The sequence below is a fragment of the Podarcis raffonei genome, chromosome 3 (genome assembly GCF_027172205.1).
Source record: "Podarcis raffonei isolate rPodRaf1 chromosome 3, rPodRaf1.pri, whole genome shotgun sequence".
Taxonomy (NCBI): Eukaryota; Metazoa; Chordata; class Lepidosauria; order Squamata; family Lacertidae; genus Podarcis; species Podarcis raffonei.
Window position 1 is genome coordinate 1,087,038 of NC_070604.1, and position 18,221 is coordinate 1,105,258.

At 45.6% G+C, this 18,221-nt stretch overlaps 3 protein-coding genes across 7 annotated transcripts in view; 1 reads left to right on the forward strand and 2 right to left on the reverse strand.

Annotated features, from left to right (window-relative positions):
* The window catches only part of ITSN2 (intersectin 2), an 83,795-nt gene extending 82,431 nt beyond the window's left edge, over positions 1-1,364 (reverse strand). For 3 of the 5 annotated variants that reach the window (XM_053380249.1, XM_053380247.1, XM_053380250.1), the window contains exon 1: positions 1,167-1,364. The gene's annotated coding sequence lies outside the window, so the exon portion shown is untranslated. Of the gene's footprint in view, positions 1-685; positions 711-1,166 lie in introns of those variants that run through there. The other 2 variants (XM_053380248.1, XM_053380251.1) reach the window with 2 other exon arrangements.
* Positions 1,365-2,016: 652 nt separating this feature from the next.
* MRPL19 (mitochondrial ribosomal protein L19) lies at positions 2,017-12,770 on the forward strand. The gene is made up of 6 exons (XM_053380262.1): positions 2,017-2,305; positions 3,663-3,780; positions 3,873-3,991; positions 10,049-10,183; positions 11,009-11,190; positions 12,447-12,770. Exons 1-6 carry the CDS (start codon positions 2,212-2,214, stop codon positions 12,672-12,674), a joined length of 876 nt encoding a protein of 291 aa, XP_053236237.1. The 5' UTR covers positions 2,017-2,211; the 3' UTR covers positions 12,675-12,770.
* On the reverse strand, positions 3,157-3,514 carry LOC128409834 (ATP synthase membrane subunit K, mitochondrial-like). The gene has a single exon (XM_053380269.1). The coding sequence runs from the start codon at positions 3,419-3,421 to the stop codon at positions 3,242-3,244; it is 180 nt and encodes a 59-aa protein (XP_053236244.1). The 5' UTR covers positions 3,422-3,514; the 3' UTR covers positions 3,157-3,241.
* Positions 12,771-18,221: the final 5,451 nt, after the last annotated feature.

The following is an 18,221-nucleotide window of genomic DNA, read 5'->3' on the forward strand; positions in this document are numbered from 1 at the left end:
AATGACAGCCGGGGAGGGGGGAGAACCTTTTTGCCCCTATCTTTACTGTATTTCTGCATCCTTACAATTTTAAAAGGTTATTGCCAGTGTTCTTTTTCTAGAAAAAGAAGTGCTGGAACTCACAACAAATGCCTCCATCCATAGTTTTCTTATAATGGCAAGGGTGGCCACCTGAGAGGTGCTGGAACTGAGTTCTGGCAAGTTCTGGGTGGAAAAAAAAGCCCTGGATTGCATTCTGAACACTGACAAGACAGGCTCTGTCCACCACAAACCATTATATCCAATTGTAAACTCAGAACCACAACTTCTTCCCCATATTGTTCATAATCACCTGTAGAAAAGGTGTGAGCTCTACATCAAAAAACATCCCCATGATTGCAAAAATACAAATTTAACTCTTAAAGATCTTCCCTCATATGCACCACACCTTCAGCTACTGCTGATCATCATGATCAATAGGATACAGTCATTCTACTCCTGGCAAATCTCATTTTCTGTTACTACCACCATGGTGGTTTCCTTTTTTAAAAAAAATAGAATATAATTCTGATGATCTGGTTTGGCAAGGACTTCCAATACTTGACTAACAGAATCCTTATGCATGCCTCCCTTTATGTTCGACGATACTTTCCAGTCTATACATTTTTAAAATGAGGCTTAATCTCAATAAATAAAAGAAACTTACTGCTTCATTGAAAATATAAATGCCTATGTTTCCTTGCCTTGTTCCCTCGTCTCATTGCCACCCGAGGAAAGATGCCGAATGAACAGGGCCGCGGTTCCACACATGTGGGAAGCGGGCGACCAGAATATGCTCTTCCGATCGTCGTTCCCCGTCCTTTATCTCACAGGGACCCCCGACCCATTTTAACCGCATTTAAACTGAGGTACCTTTTGTGCCGCGCCGCTCTCGAACACGACAGAAAAGGGCATCTCAATTCGGAGCGCGAGAAAGGCCTTCGGGGCCAGGCCGATGCTTCCAGCTGCCCCAAGCGCCCGGGGGCCGGCGGCCCAAGCGAAGGCACCGGCGGCCAAGGGAGGCCGCGCAAGACGGGGAGGCGCTCGGGCCTCGGAGGGGCCCTTGGCCGGCGCCCCAAAAGGCGGCCTGCTGCCGCCAGCGAGAGGCAGAGGCCTGGGCGGCGGGCGGGCGCGCAGCCGGCGCCTACCTGTTGCGCTCGCTCGCTCGGTGGCTCCTCTTCCTCCTTCGCCTGCTGCGAGCGAGAGCGCGGCCTCCTGCCTCCCCTTCCTGGCCCGGTCGCGGTCGCTCCTCCTCTGGCTGCGGTGGGGCTGCGTCAAAACTCCGAAGATGGCGGGAAGGCGGCCCAGGGAGGGAGGGAGGGAGGGAGGGAGCGGAGCCTGGCCAGGGCCGGCCGGGGGCGGCGGAGCCGGGGCTCGGAGCCCGCTTCGGAAGGCTCCCCTCAAGCACCTGCCGCCAAGGCCGAGCTCTCCCGGCTTGCGCCCTGGCAAGCCTCCTTGGCCCGAGACGGCGGCGCCGAGAACCTCCCCCGCCTCGCCTCACACCTGTCTGCTGTCCCGGGGGCGCGTGCGCGCAGGGCGAGGGAACGGGCCCATTTCGTGGAACCGGATAGTCGGGCCCTTAGTGGCTCTCTGATCAGGGGGCGACAGGCGAGGCTGCCGGATCTGCTCCAGGGCCCCCCCTGCCCTCTGGGGGGGGGAGAGGGCTGATCCCGCTGGGTCGGACGGGGGCGCCTTGGGTAAAATACTGGGGCGCCCAGCTAAGCAAGGCCGGCTCCCGCGGGGCCTCGGGCGAGAGCGAGCGAGGCGGGGGCGAAAAGGCCCCCGCTCGCCGAGATTCCAGGCTCCGCCGCCCGGTTTCGTTTGTTCGGAGGTGGCGCGTTTTTGTGTTTCCTATCGCAACCCGCCTTGTGCTCCTCGGGCGAAGGCGGTACAGAAATGTAACAAATCAAGGAAACGCCATAAAAACAGCCGAGAAAAAGGACCTGGGTTGCTGCCCTCTGTTCCAAGTGTGTTTTGCTGGGCTCCCAGTCGCGATGCTCCGTCCCGCCCGAGAGAAAAGCGCGACAGCCGAACTCGGCAACGAGACGAAGGCGGCAGAGGCGCGTCTCTTCGCGAACGAATAGCTCTGCGTTCACTCTCGGCGCCGAGCAAGTCCGGCCAGGCGCAGCGCGCGGGGGCTCGCGTTTGGATCAAGATTGTCCCCGCTGAGGCTGCCGTTGCCGCGCGCAGCGCATGCGCCGCTCCTGTTGCTGGCGAAAGTGCTTGCCCGCAGCTCTCATGGCAGCCGCTCGCGGGAGGCTCCCGCCTCTGCTCGGCCTGCGATGCAGTAAGTGGGGGGGGGGATAAAAGGGGGTTCTGCTCACAAAACCCGAAGGGGCCAGGAAATTCTCGAGGGTCGCTTCAAAGAAGTTGCTGAAGGAGCCGCTGCCGACGCCTCGGCACGTGCTCGGGGGGCGACAGCGGCGCTTTAAGCACCTCCGCCGCCGCCAGTCATTCTGGGAACTGTACTTGGTTAAGGATGCTGAGAGTACCCCCCTTGGAAACTGGGAATTGTTGTGACTGCGAGGAAAACGGGGCCTCTTAACAGCTCTCACCCCCCCTTAACTACAGCTGCCAGAATTCTGGAGGGGGGCGTATCATGGTGGCTTAAGCATAGGGTGTGAATGTGACCCTCGTCTATATGCAATCCCAGGCAAACTTAAGCACAACTCAAATTGATCTTTTCTTTTTCTTTTTTTGTAATGAAAGCTACAATTTGCTTTTGGAACAGAATTCAGGATAACATTTACCCTAGAGATACAGTCATGCCTAAGGATGTATCCATAATTTCTCAGCACAGATTGAAAGGGCTCCCTAATTGAATTGTGCACTCTAGAACTCTGCATGTTGTTTATACAGTCATACCTCGGGTTAAAGACGCTTCAGGTTGAGTGTTTTCAGGTTGTGCCCCGCGGCAACCCGGAAGTAATGGAATGAGTTACTTCTGGGTTTCACCGCATGCACAGACGCTCAAAATGACGTCATGCACATGCATAGAAATGGTGAATCGCGACACGCGCACACGCGGGTTGCGTTCTGCTCAGGATGCGAGCGGGGCTCTGGAACGGATCCCGTTCGCATCCAGAGGTACCACTGTATGTAGAACAGAGTGGCAGTGTGTACAGATGACATACTTCATCATTGTTCATGATATATTGAAGTGTACATCAACTTCTACTAGTTATATTACGTGCATGGTCCAGTGTCAACATGTCAACCCATCTTATTTCTGTGTCACGGCTGGAGTTTTCTTCTTAGGCCTCAGTTTAAAATACAGGATGATACTTGCAAGCATTGCATATGTAGCTATAACATAATTTATTCTGCCTGTTATGGTGTAGGTACTGAAGTATTTCCGAAACCTTGTGAATTGGTGTTGTGACCCAGCATTGTGCCCTTCCATCACTACTAGTCCAAATGTTTCTCAAATGTGATTAAACACAGATATCTCCTCAACAGGTGGATTGATTTTACACTGCAAATCTGCTTTCTCCTCCCACCATTCAATCAAATTGATCTTTTCTTTTTAAAAAATTGTAACACAAAAGATGTAGCACACGACTGTTTTGCTGTAATGCAAAAAGGATCATGGAAGCTGAATGATTTATTTCCAGCCATGTTGTAACCAAATTTGTCTGTTAAAGGGAACCTTTCTTTCTCGGTTGGACACCTCAAATCTAAAGATGGAGAACCAGCAAAATTTAAGCCACCTCCAAAGCCAGTCATTGTTGATGAATCAAAAACCCAAACAACAGACACACGGTAAAAAAAAATTAATTTTATGTTCAGCTGTATCTCATTTGTTATTTATTATAATAGCAAGTTACCATTTGCATTATTTATGTTTCTGGCAGATTCTTGAGTCCTGAATTCATCCCTCCTCGGCAGAGAACAAATCCTTTCAAGTTCTACCTTGAAAGAAGCGACATGATACAGAGGAGAAAAGTAATGAATATTCCGGAGTTCTATGTTGGTATGTCTAAAGTGGAACTTTCATAATATTGTGTTGGATATATTACCAAAATTAATGAATTCAATACCAATGCCATTTTATCTTCAATTTAAAAGACATTCCCAAATATTTTAACAAAACAAGTGTTGAGTTGCGGAATTCTGTACTTGGCCATTGAGACTATCAGTGTCAGGGAGGAGTTAGAAGTTTTCAATTTCCCAGAGGGAGAAAGCATTCCCCAAGGGGGGGAGGAGAGCAGTGAATCTAATAGAAGGGAGCAAGAGGAACAACAGGGAGGGACCGGCTGTTCACAGGAAAGGCAAGGGTTCAGTTCCAGCTCAGATTGGGAGGAGGGGAGATACAAGCCAGCTCTAGCCAGGAGGGGAGGAAAAAGAGCGGGAAAGCGAAGGGAAGGGCGCCTTCGCCATTTTGAGGGTGGCTGGTCATGGAGAAGCAGAGCTCAGAAGGTATCTGAAAGAAGTGACTCTGAGGAATAATAGTTAAGAACTGTTTATAAGATTATTTGTTAATACACAATAAAAAGTTATAAAAGAACAAGAAGTGTTTGTGTGGTGATCTGAAGAGGACAACGACCAGTCCTGACAGAATACCTTCTGCTCTGCGCCTCTTCACTATATGTAAAGAAGGAGAAGCCAAAATGGAGGGAGCTGTGGCGCCAGTTGGGCAAGGAGAAACCCCAGCGCTCCAGCTAACATTACAGGACTTATGGCAACAGTTGAAAAGTCAAGTCGATGTACTATCGGCAGCATTGGGAGAACATAGAGCCATGTTGCAAGCAACGCGGGGAGACAGAGTGAGTAAAACATTTACTGTACGTCCACGTAGCTTCAAGGGAGAAACCTCTGAATACATGGCTTTCGAGACAGAAATTTCTTACATAATTGAGATAAAGGATAAAGAATTTCAATCTGAGCAAGAGAAGGTTGCTTATGTGATTAATTTCTTGGAAGGGAGGGCTAAGGACTGTGTTATACCCCTAATATCTAGGAGGGATGCCGCCCTAGGAAATCTACATTTTTTTCTGCAGTATCTAGACACGATTTTCTTAGACCCTGCGCATGAAACAACCACAGCTAGGCAGCTGTTGAGAATGAGACAAGGAAAAGACACTGTGGGAGTTTATTGGTCCAACTTTAGTTTGCTGGTGCAGAAATTAAAATGGGATCTGAATTCCCCAACAGTTGCAGCCCTTTTTAGGGAAGGACTGAATAATGAGATTTTAGACCAATTGGCCCAAATGCCAGAACCTAGTTCCTTGGACTCTCTGGTCCGAACTTGCCTGCAATTGAGCCTACGCATGGAACGGAGGGCTAGTGAAAAGAAGGAACAATGGCGACCACAGTGGCCGGAAAACAATATCGAAAGTACAGAGAGCAGAATGGGCAACGTGCCAGGACGAGAGCGGCCAGAGCCCATGGAATTAGGGGCAGCCAGACCCCTCCCAGTTACTACCTCTTCCATGGTAAGAGGAAATGCAGGGAGAGGAAGAGACACGAGGCGTTGCTTTGTCTGTGGAAAACCAGGGCATCTAGCACGACAATGTCGCAATCGTAAAGGATGGGAGTCTCTATCTGGAACAGACATGGGAGAAGACAATTGCCCGAAGGAACTGCATCAGGGAAACGAATGTCCCCGGCTGGAAATGGGAGCTTGCAGCCGGGTGGAGAAGCAATAGAAGGCTCTCACGCGGAACCACCTATTCCAGGACTAACGGTGAAGGTGCAACTACAACTACCCAATGGACATAGGGTCCAGGTAGAGGCGCTGTTAGACTCAGGAGCGTCAGCAGATTTCAATAGACCAGAAATTGGTACAGGAACACAAAATCGCTTTGTTACCTTTGAATTTCCCACTGCGAGTGAAAACAATCGACGGCAGACCACTACTTTCAGGAGAAGTGACTTATGAGACTCCACCAATGAGAATGGATATGGGTAATCACTCAGAGACCAGGGCATTTCATGTGACCAAACTAGCTGGGCACCCGATAGTCCTGAGCATGAGTTGGCTCAATCGTCACAATCTAGTGATTGCCTGGCATCAAAGGTCTTTGGTTTTTGGTTCAATCTATTGTATGACACATTGTCTGGGGCAAAAGGGGAAAATCTCGGTGGAAGTAATGGGAACAGAGGTGGAAGGGAAGTTGATGGGGAATGAAAGTGAGATTCCGTCACAATATATTGCTTATCGGGATGTTTTTTGTGAAAAAGAAGCGGATAAACTTCCACCACATAGGCCCTATGACTGCAAGATAGATCTAGTCCCTGGGGCACAGTTGCCACCAAGCAAGATATATGCCATGTCGGAAGTAGAATCTGCAGCATTGAGGGAGTTCCTGCAAAAGAATTTGCAGAGAGGTTTTATTAGAGAGTCCACGGCCTCTGGGGGTGCTCCCATCTTTTTTGTCAAAAAAAAAGGGGGAGGAAGGGGCACCGAGATTAGTATGTGACTTCAGAATCCTTAACAGCCAAATGAAGCCTCGCGTGTGCCCACTGCCACGTATAGATGACCTCTTAGAGAGAGTAAGGTCAGCCAAAGTCTTTACCAAGCTTGATCTACGAGGAGCATATAATCTAATAAGGGTCAGAGAAGGGGATGAGTGGAAAACCAGTTTTTGTACTAAGTATGGTGCATTTGAATTCTTGGTAATGCCTTTTGGCTTGCAAAATGGCTCAGGGGTACTTCAAACCTTCATCAATCAGGTCTTGGCAGGTATACTGGATCAGTTCTGTGTCTCTTATTTAAATGACCTCTTAATATATAGTGAAAGTATGGAGGAACATGTAAAACATGTCACGCAGGTGTTAGAGAGATTGAGGACCAACAGGTTATATGTGAAGTTTGAAAAGTGTAAGTTCCACACACAAAAGGTGGAGTTCCTGGGATATTGCATTTCCCACAAAGGGGTGCACATGGACCCCAGTAAAGTTCAGGCAGTGGTGGAATGGGAGGCACCTAAAACTAAGAAAGATCTACAGAGGTTTTTAGGATTTGCTAATTTCTATCGTAAATTCATAGGTAATTACTCCAAAATCACAACGCCACTGACTGATTGTCTAAGAGGGAAGGGCCCATTCAGATGGTCTGAGGAAGCACAGAAGGCCTTTGATAAATTAAAGGCGGTGTTTGCTTCAGAAAAATATCTTATGCACCTAGATCCAAGTAAACGTATGAAGGTAGAAACTGATGCCTCTGATAGGGCTATTGGGGCCATTCTGCTGCAACAGGACAAGGAAGGGGACTGGAGACCCTGTGCATTCTACTCTAGAAAATTAAATCAATCAGAACAAAACTACACCATATTTGATAAGGAACTTTTAGCTGTGCATGCTGCCTTTAAAGTGTGGAGACATTTTTTGGAAGGGGCGTCACATCAGGTGGTGGTACAAACAGATCATAAGAATTTAGAGTATTGGAGAACTGCTAGACAGCTAAACCAAAGGCAAATTAGGTGGGCGGAGTTTTTTGCTGGGTTTAATTTTAGGATTGAGTACATACCTGGGCATCAAAACGTTCGTGCAGACGCGCTATCGCGCAAACCTGAGTATATGGAAGGAGAAGCACCTCCCAAGTTGCGAGAAATGCTGAGATCGGATCAGTGGGGGTGTGCAGCTATAGTAGTGGACGGCAGGGAATTCCAGCAGTTGACAGTAACAGATGAGTTTGCACAAAAGAAAATGGAGGAACTGAGAAAAGGTAGAGGGGAAAAGGAAGGTTTCAAGGAAAAAGGTGGATTGTTGTACAGGAGAGGGGTGCTGTATGTACCTGCAGGTGAATTAAGAGGTAAAGTGTTGAGGCAACATCATGATAACCCGACTGCAGGACATTTTGGTAGAGAAAAACCCTGTATCAGATCACACGGCAGTTCTGGTGGCCAAAGTTGAGGGAGGAGGTAACGCAATATGTAAGAGGTTGTGAAGTATGTCAACGAGCCAAGGCACCCAGAGCAGCTCCTGCAGGGTTGTTACAACCTATGCCCACGCCGGGAAGGCCTTGGGATGTGGTGTCTATGGATTTTATAACGGATCTACCATCATCGCATAGGCATACAGTGATCTTTGTGGTGGTTGACATGCTAACCAAGATGGCGCATTTCATACCATGTGCCAAAATTCCGACCGCGCAGGAAACTGCAAAGATGTTTTTAGATAATATTTTTAGGTTGCATGGTAAGCCATCACAAATCATTTCAGATAGAGGGGCCCAATTTACATCACAATTTTGGAGGAGGTTAATGCAGTTACTAGATGTGGAGCTAAGCCTCACGTCGGCGAGACACCCGCAAACCAATGGGGAAGCTGAAAGAACGAATGCAACACTACAACAATATCTGAGGTGTTATGCTGGTTATCAGCAGAGCGGGTGGTTAGAGAAGTTGAGTCTAGCAGAGTTTGCGTATAATAATGCAATGCATGTCTACGGGCAGAGCCCCATTTGTGGCAAACTATGGCTTGCACCCAAGGGCATTCCCAGGTCAAGAGGAGCAGTTAGCAGTACCAGCAGCAGAACAAATGATAGAGGAATTGAGGTGCATTCATGAGATATTGAAAGAGGATTTGGAAGAAGCTAAAGAGGCTTACAAGAGAGCTGCAGACAGGCACCTGCGAGTTGGGGAAGAAATCCAAGTAGGGAGCTGGGTATGGCTGTCTACCAAGGGACTACCAATACGAGGGAGGTGTAAAAAGCTAGAACCAAGGAGATTGGGACTTTTCCAAGTAAAGGCTCAAATTAACCCAGTTGCTTTCAAGCTTCATTTACCTGAAAATATGAGAATACACCCTGTATTTCATAGATCTTTATTGTCAGTGTTTGTACCAGCGCATAAGTATCAAATTTCAAGGGAACCACCTCCTTTTCCCACCATGATGGGGGAAGAGGAGACCAAAGTGGAAGAGATATTAGACTCGAGAATAAGTAGGAGGAAATTACAGTATTTGGTTGCATGGAAAGGGTTAGATGAGTCTGAGAACTCATGGGAACCAGCAGAAAAAATTAACGTTCCAGAATTGCAGAGAGAATTTCATAGAAAATATCCCCACAAGCCAAAACCCTATAACTGGCATCTTCAAAATTTTTTTGAAGAGACAGATAGTGAGGAAGAAGTGTTCATAGGGTTCGGTCCTTCAGAAACAGAGGAGAGCGAGGAGGAGGAAGGGGGGCTTAGGGGAGGGGGTGATGTCAGGGAAGAGTTAGAAGTTTCCAGTTTATCAGAGGGAGAAAGCATTCCCCAAGGGGGGAAGGAGAGCAGTGAATCTAATAGAAGGGAGCAAGAGGAACAACAGGGAGGGACCGGCTGTTCCCAGGAAAGGCAAGGGTTCAGTTCTAGCTCAGATTGGGAGGAGGGGAGATACAAGCCAGCTCTAGCCAGGAGGTTAGAAAAAAGAGCGGGAAAGCGAAGGGAAGGGCGCCTTCGCCATTTTGAGAGTGGCTGGTCATGGAGAAGCAGAGCTCAGAAGGTATCTGAAAGAAGTGACTCTGAGGAATAATATTTAAGAACTGTTTATAAGATTATTTTGTTAATACACAATAAAAAGTTATAAAAGAACAAGAAGCGTTTGTGTGGTGATCTGAAGAGGACAACGACCAGTCCTGACAATCAGTCAGTTTGAATTTTCCGGAAGGGGGTAATTAATGGTCCCTTAATTACATTACATACATCTCCCCTGGCATGGTCTTTAGTATTTGTCCCTGTTGTTTTCCTGAGCACATTTTAGTGGGGAAAAGATGAAAAGGGAAGCTATAGGATAGCTTTAGAAATCAGAAAACTTTGCCTCACTCATCATTCCACATCACTGTAGAGCTGTATGATTGTGTGTACTATTGAAACAATAATTTGAATGCTATTACAAAGCAACCATTCCATTATGCCAAAAACAGTCAACATGCAAAAAAAGCTATATGGAACTAATCTTTATTGCCTAATATCAAATCATGTACCAAGGTAAATAATAATAAATGCCATGCTCGTTAATGTACTAAAAACTAAGTTTGGTTTTTATTATCCTTTCTGCCTCTGTTGGTGAGTGTCTAGGCTTTAAATAGTTTCTTTTCTTGCAGGAAGCATACTTTCTGTTTCTGCCGCAGATCCCCATGCTAGTGGGAAAAGCAGCACTTTTGTAGGACTTTGTATTCAGCGATCAGGAAAAGGACTTGGTGCAACCTTCATACTTCGCAATATAATAGAAGGACAAGGTGGGTGCATACTTTAATGTTCATTGTTTTCCAGCTGAGGGAAGTGCTGGAAACCCAGAAATGGCTTTAGTGGCTTTTCAGCAACATTATGTGGATATGATGAAAATATATTCCATATAGGGTAACTGTTGGACGTCCTTAAGCCAGGTTCAAACAATTAAAATAATGTTACCAAGAACTACTTAAGTTGGCGTGAGGTTGCATGCAGGAAAACACTGGATTGGGATGTCTAGATTTTTTAGTTAAAAAATCTGCATTGTATTGCAGATCCATTCTATTACCTGAAGTGTTAGGAACACTTTTTATTCTTGACAATCTAGTTAACTCTCCATTCTAAAGGTAAAGGTAAAGGGACCCCTGACCATTAGGTCCAGTCATGACCGACTCTGGGGTTGCGGCGCTCATCTCACTTTATTGGCCGAGGGAGCCGCGTATATCCGCAGACAGCTTCTGGGTCATGTGGCCAGCATGACTAAGCCGCTTCTGGCAAACCAGAGCAGTGCACGGAAACACCGTTTACCTTCCCACCTATTTATCTACTTGCACTTGCCGTGCTTTTGAACTGCTAGGTTGGCAGGAGCTGGGGCTGAACAACGGGAGCTCACCCCGTCGCGGGGATTCGAACCGCCGACCTTCTGATCGGCAAGTCCTAGGCTCTGTGGTTTAACCCACAGCGCCACCCACGTCCCTCCATTCTACCAGCCCCCAAATGTTGTATAACTCCAAATATTGTTTATTCTTCTACCAGCAAAAATTGGTTCATAACAGAGTACTGTCACCTATTTTATAATGTCATTTTCTGTATTTATCAATTTTCCATTTAAGGTATTGAAATTTGCTATGAACTATACAATCCTCTAATCCAAGAGATCAAGGTTCTGAAACTAGAGAAAAGACTGGATGATAACCTGATGTATTTACGAGATGCCCTTCCAGAGTACAGCACTGTTGATGTTAACATGAAGGCTGTCCCACTTTCAGCTATGGAAGAAGTTCCTGTCAACAAGGTAGCAGCAAGGAATAACTGGTGTTTGTGACTGGCAACTAGTTATTCTGAAACATCATTTTGTAATATGAAGTTGTCGCATTGTACCATTCATTTATTTTGGTGTTGTGATAGTGGTAGAGGCCCCCATGGGAATGGTTTTCTGCCCTTTCGTCATTACATTACACTTGAGATGGCTTAGCTCCTTTAGAGCTCAAACCTAGCAGAAAAAAAGTGTTTTCTTCTTGCTAGCAAGCAATGGCACGTTAGAGCTCCAATGAACTCCTGAGCAGTCTGAAATGGTTACCTTTAGATGTTGATTGGAGTTCTAACACAGCAGAATAGTTGAAGTATAGGGTTCTTAACTCCTTGTCATCAAGCTTGGATATTGCAGTTGAGCTCTATGGTTAATTGCTATCAGTAGGCAGTTCTATAATATATATTTTTAGTTGCTGTCTTTGCTACTATCCTTAATTACTTTCTGTCCTCTACATCTCCATTCTGCTATAGCCGTTATTGAAGGCAACCATGATAAACACCTGCAGGTCTTCAAGTAGGCCATAGCAAAATAAAGAAGATGTTATTTTATGTACACTGGCATGGCTAGGGCAAAGATGGGAATTGTACCTAAAACGTAGTTCCCAAAAAATATTGCTAAGTGCTAAAATGTCATAAGAATTTGAGCATAACTGGCACCAAACTGAGAAAGAAACCCAGTGGGCAGTCCAGGGGATCATTGGAAGTATCTGTGCATACAGCATTGCTTATGCCAAGCAGGTATAAATGGGATGTCATTAAAGGTCCATAGAGTAAAAAAGGTAAAGGACCCCTGGACAGTTAATTCCAGTTAAAGGCAACTATGGGGTTGCAGCGCTCATCTCGCTTCAGGCTGATGGAGCCAGCATTTGTCTGCAGACAGCTTTCCCAGTCATGTGGCCAGCATGACTAAACCGCTTCTGGTATAATGGAACACCGTGATGGAAACCAGAGTGCATTGAAATGCCATTTACCTTCCCACCGCAGTGGTACCTATTTATCTACTTGCACTGGCATGCTTTCAAACTGCTAGGTTGGCAGGAACTGGGCAGAGCAACGGGGGCTCACCCCGTCACAGGGATTTGAACTACCGACCTTCTGATCAGCAAGCCCAAGAGGCTTGGTGGTTTAAACCACAGCGCCACCCTCATCCCTGGTCCATTGAGTACATATTACTGAAAGAAAAATACTCGCTGAATATCAAATATATGATCTGACATACATTTCTTTCAATTATGCTAGATGAAAGTCCGAATGAAACCGAAACCATGGTCAAAACGCTGGGAACATCCAAAGTTCAATATCCAGGGCATTAATTTTGACTTGTATCTTAATGAAAGACACAAAGCGAAAGTAGAAAAATGGCAAATGCCTTGGAATGAATTTGATATGCTGAAAAAGTATGATACATCAGAAATTGAGAAGAAAATCTGGGAAGAAGTGAATGAAGAGCTGAAAAAAACGGTATAGAAATTGTGGAAAACTACATGTAAAGACTACAACCATTAATTTTAGCATTTTTTATGTTGAATAATAAACACTCGTATGAAAATTTTCAAACTGTTAGTTTTTTGCAGTGTCAGCTGTATATTCAAAGCACGAACTATTGCTATTTGCTTTATATTCTTCAATAAATTCATTTTGTGTTTAATAAGATGATCAAGAAAATACTTGTAGGGCATGCAGAATACTTTTTTATCTATGATCATAGGAAACTGGAATTGAGTTAGATGTAGAACTCCCAATTTACGAACAGTGGATGTGTCTACTAACTTCTATGAGGTTTAGATGGAACTATGAAAAAGCCAAAGCATGTCAACACTGATAGCAGTTGTTGTTTAGTCGTGTCTGACTCTTCGTGACCCCATGGACTAGAGCACGCCAGGGACTCCTGTCTTCTACTGCCTCACGCAGTTTGGTGAAACTCAAGTTGGTAGCTTCGAGAACACTATCCAACCATCTTGTCCTCTGTCTTCCCCTTCTCCTTGTGCCCTCCATCTTTCCCAACATCAGGGTCTTTTCCAGGGAGTCTTCTCTTCTCATGAGGTGGCCAAAGTATTGGAGCCTAAGCTCAGGATCTGTCCTTCCAGTGAGCACTCAGGGCTGATTTCCTTAAGAATGGATAGGATTGATCTTCTTGCAGTCCATGGGACTCTCAAGAGTCTCCTCAGAGCCACTGTCATACAAAACAGAGGTTCTGTGCTCACATAAGAGAAGATGTTTTTAAGTTGTAATGATGAAGATGACAGTGAAGAGCGTAATCTTTTACTTCTTATACTGGGGGAAATTTGAGACAGTTCTTCCTAGAGATTTTGAAAGGAGACAGGTGGCATAGGATTTTCCAATCATCATTGCTTTAATCTTGTCAAGTTTAGCTTTAGTTGCAAATATAGTAACCTAATGTTGACAATGAGTTGGTTAAAGAAGAAATAAGGTGTTAATGTTGCCTCACTAGAACTCTTCATATACATCCAATGACATTTGTAAAAAAAGGTTTCTTCACTGAAGGTCCAAAGGAGAGCAGTTGATTAGTATACTTTCTAGAACTTCCTCACTCTTTAATTAGTAGAGTCATTCAGTATTATTACTGTAAGAAGCGGCCTTGCTCAGCAGCCCTTGCCACAGAGCTAAGTGGTACAAAACATTGCATATATTAGAACACAACTTCCCATGGGGGCACAGCTATTGTCAGAAACCACACTTGCATGAAGCTGCAAGGAAGCTTAACTATTTCACAATTGTATACCAAAAGGAAATTGCAAAATACTGTAGTAAAGGAGGGATGAACTGCTGTTTTTGTGAGTAAGCAAATTAAAGCACAGGAGGAGGAGAAATAAATGGACACTGGGTTAACTTTAATATGTATAATTTAATACACACTAAAAAACTATACAAAAATAAAACCAAGTTTTAACCTACCCTATAATTTTATAGAATAAAGTATTTATCAATTTGAGTATTAACAGAGGCAACTAAAAAGGTCATGTCAATTTTCAATTATAAACAATTTTCAAATTGTTTATAGTGGAGTTACTGAAGTTAACTACAGTGTTACATACACTTTGTATTTTATCTCTTTCAAAGTACTGTACAGGGATGTTTTACCAAAGTAGCATTTTTGGTATAGTTCAATTAGTAGCTTCTATCTCCCATATAATCCTTGCCATTAAATTGTTGTTATAGGTGGCATGTAACACAAAATCTGCTTGGTGTTGGAAGCCACTAAAATTGGAATTGGGCAGTCAGGAGAACCTCACCATCCAAATGCAAATTCTGCATTCTCACTGCTCTTGCTCATCATGATTAATAAAACCCAATATGAGGGGAATTGGACAGGCGGAACCAGGAGGTAGTGAACTCCTTCCTAAGGGGACAGCCCTGGTACCTCAAAGGAACCAGTTGCAACCCACTTAAAAAAACACACCAAAAGCCCTCATTTGGACCCAGAATTACCTGTCACCCAATTGCAAAATCCTCTTTTGTGGATGTCATTTGCAATGTACTTGTGTGGGCAGCAGGAGACTGGGTTCAGATGACATGGGTTATGTGACCTGGTTTTGGAATACAGTGGTGCCCCGCAAGACGAACGCCTCGCAAAACGAAAAACTCGCAAGACGAAAGAGTTTTCCGTTTTGGAGGTGCTTCGCAAAACGAATTTCCCTATGGGCTTGCTTCGCCCATAGGGAAATCTCCGCCGGCCTTCAGAAGAGGTCCTGGACCTCTTCTGAAGGCCGGCGGGGGGCAAAAGTCTTTGCTCCCCCCGCCTGCCTTCCCGGGACAGCGAAGACTTCTCCGCTGTCCTGGGGCGATCTGAAAATGCTGGCGGGCGGCAGCGAAGGCTGCGCTGCCGCCCGCCAGCATTTTAAAAGCCCCCGGACAGCAGAGACTTCTCCGCTGTCCCGGGGCGATCTGAAAATGCTGGCGGGCGGCAGCGAAGGCTATGCTGCCGCCCGCCAGCATTTTCAGATCGCCCCGGGACAGCGGAGAAGTCCTTGCCCCCCCCCCCCAGCCTTCAGAAGAGGTCGGGGGACAGACTGTCCCCGGACCTGGTCTGAAGGCGGTTTCCCTAGGAACGCATTGATTGATTTTCAATGCATTCCTATGGGAAACCGTGCTTCGCAAGACGAAAAACTCGCAAGAAGAAAAAACTTGCGGAATGAATTAATTTCGTCTTGCGAGGCACCACTGTAGAAACTAACTTGGTCACCCTTATTGGCTTTTATTTTTTAAGGAGACGGACAATTCCTGTTGATTCTCATGGATCTCTCAGCGGCTTTCAGTGCTATTGATCATGATATCCTTCAGTGTCGCTTTTGTTGGATGGGAGTGGGAGGCATTCAGTGACTACAATGCTACCTGGAAGACATTTTTCCAAAGATGGTATATACAGGAGGGAGCAACGAAAACCATCCCAATGAAAAGGAGGCCTTACAAATAGCGGGGGGGGGGGGAGAGAAGGCAAGCAAAATGCGAGGGAGATAGTAAAAGATACAGGAAATTGAATGCAGATTTCCAAAAAATAGCAAGGAGAGACAAGAAGGCCTTCTTAAACGAGCAATGCAAAGAAATAGAGGAAAACAACAGAATAGGAATAACCTGAGATCTGTTCAAGAAAATTGGAGATATGAAAGGAACATTTCGTACACATTACCTTAATAAAGGACAAAAGTGGTAAGGACCTAACAGATGCAGAAGACATCAAGAAGAGGTGGCAAGAATACATAGAGGAATTATACCAGAAAGATATGGATGTCTCGTACACCCCAGTTAGTGTAGTTGCTGACCTTGAGCCAGACATCCTGGAGAGTGAAGTCAAATGGGCCTTAGAAAGCACTGCAAATAACAAGGCCAGTGGAAGTGATGGTATTCCAGCTGAACTATTTAAAATTTTAAAAGATGATGCTGTTAAGGTGCTACACTCAGTATGCCAGCAAGTTTGGAAAACTCAGCAGTGGCCAGAGGATTGGAGAAGATCAGTCTACATCCCAATCCCAAAGAAGGGCAGTGCCAACTAATGCTCCAACTACCGCACAATTGCACTCATTTCACACAATAATTGGAAAAGTTATGCTTAAAATTCTACAAGGTAGGCTCAAGCAGTATGTGGACTGAGAACTCCCAGAAGTGCAAGCTGGATTTAGAAGAGGCAGAGGAACCAGAGACCAAATTGCAAACATGCGCTGGATCATGGAGAAAGCTAGAGAGTTCCAGAAAGACATCTACTTCTACTTCATTGACTATGCAAAAGCCTTTGACTGTGTCAATCACAGCAAACTATGGCAAGTTCTTAAAGAAATGGGAGTGCCTGATCACCTCATCTGTCTCCTGAGAAATCTCTATGTGGGAAAAGAAGCTACAGTTAGAACTGGATATACAACAACTGATTGGTTCAAAATTGGGAAAGGAGTACGACAAGGCTGTATATTGTCTCCCTGCTTATTTAACTTATATGCAGAATTCATCATGCGAAAGGCTGGGCTGGATGAATCCCTAGCCGGAATTAAGATTGCCGGAAGAAATATCAACAACCTCAGATATGCAGATGACACAACCTTGATGGCAGAAAGTGAGGAGGAATTAAAGAACCTTTTAATGAGGGTGAAAGAGGAGAGCGCAAAATATGGTCTGAAGCTCAACATCAAAAAAACGAAGATCATGGCCACTGGTCCCATCACCTCCTGGCAAATAGAAGGGGAAGAAATGGAGGCAGTGAGAGATTTTACTTTCTTGGGCTCCATGATCACTGCAGATGGTGACAGCAGTCACAAAGTTAAAAGACGCCTGCTTCTTGGGAGAATAGCAATGACAAACCTAGAAGGAGAAGAAGAGAAGAGTTTGGATTTGATATCCTGCTTTATCAGTATCCGAAGGAGTCTCAAAGCGGCTAACAGTCTCCTTTCCCTTCCTCCCCCACAACAAACACTCTGTGAGGTGAGTGGGGCTGAGAGACTTCAAAGAAGTGTGACTAGCCCAAGGTCACCCAGCAGCTGCGTGCGGAGGAGCGGAGAAGCGAACCCGGTTCCCCAGATTACGAGTTTACCGCTCTTAACCACCACACCACACTGGCTCACTAGACAGCATCTTAAAAAGCAGAGACATCACCTTGTCAACAAAGGTCCGTATAGTTAAAGCTATGGTTTTCCCAGTAGTGATGTATGGAAGTGAGAGCTGATCACTGAATAATTGATGCTTTTGAATTATGGTGCTGGAGGAGACTCTTGAGAGTCCCATGGACTGCAAGAAGATCAAACCTATCCATTCTTAAGGAAATCAGCCCTGAGTGCTCACTGGAAGGACAGATCCTGAAGCTGAGACTCCAATACTTTGGCCACCTCATGAGAAGAGAAGACTCCCTGGAAAAGACCCTGATGTTGGGAAAGATGGAGGGCACAAGGAGAAGAGGAAGACAGAGGACGAGATGGTTGGATAGTGTTCTCGAAGCTACCAGCATGAGTTTGACCAAACTGCGGGAGGCAGGGGTGCCTGGCATGCTCTGGTCCATGGGGTCACAAAGAGTCGGACACGACTAAACAACAACAACAACAACTGCATCCTAGTCTTGGCACAGGGTTATATCGTGTCTTCTGTGCTGCTTATCAAATCCATGAGATGGCTAGGACAAATGGTTTGGGGATTTAAGATGAGGCTCCATCAATGCATGGATGAAGCCTCTTCATCTAATGTATCTCAGGCACTTTCCTGGTGGAAGTGATGAGCTGGATAAGACGTCATGTCCTCAATCCAGACAAGATGGAGTTGCTGATAATAAATGGTTCATCAGATTTGAAATTGGTGTTTGGCCTCTTCTTCCTCTTAAGGGTCAGGGTTGTAGCTTGTCATCAAATCCCGCTCTGCCTGTGGGTGCCCAAGTGGGATCTGTGGCCAGAAGTGCCTTCCCTTCACTCCAGTGGGCGGGCCATCTGTGTGCTCCTCGAAAAATATAACCTTTCCAGAGTTATCTATCCCTTGGAAATAATTCCAGGTTGGTTTACTGCAATCTGCCTTATGGGGGGCTGC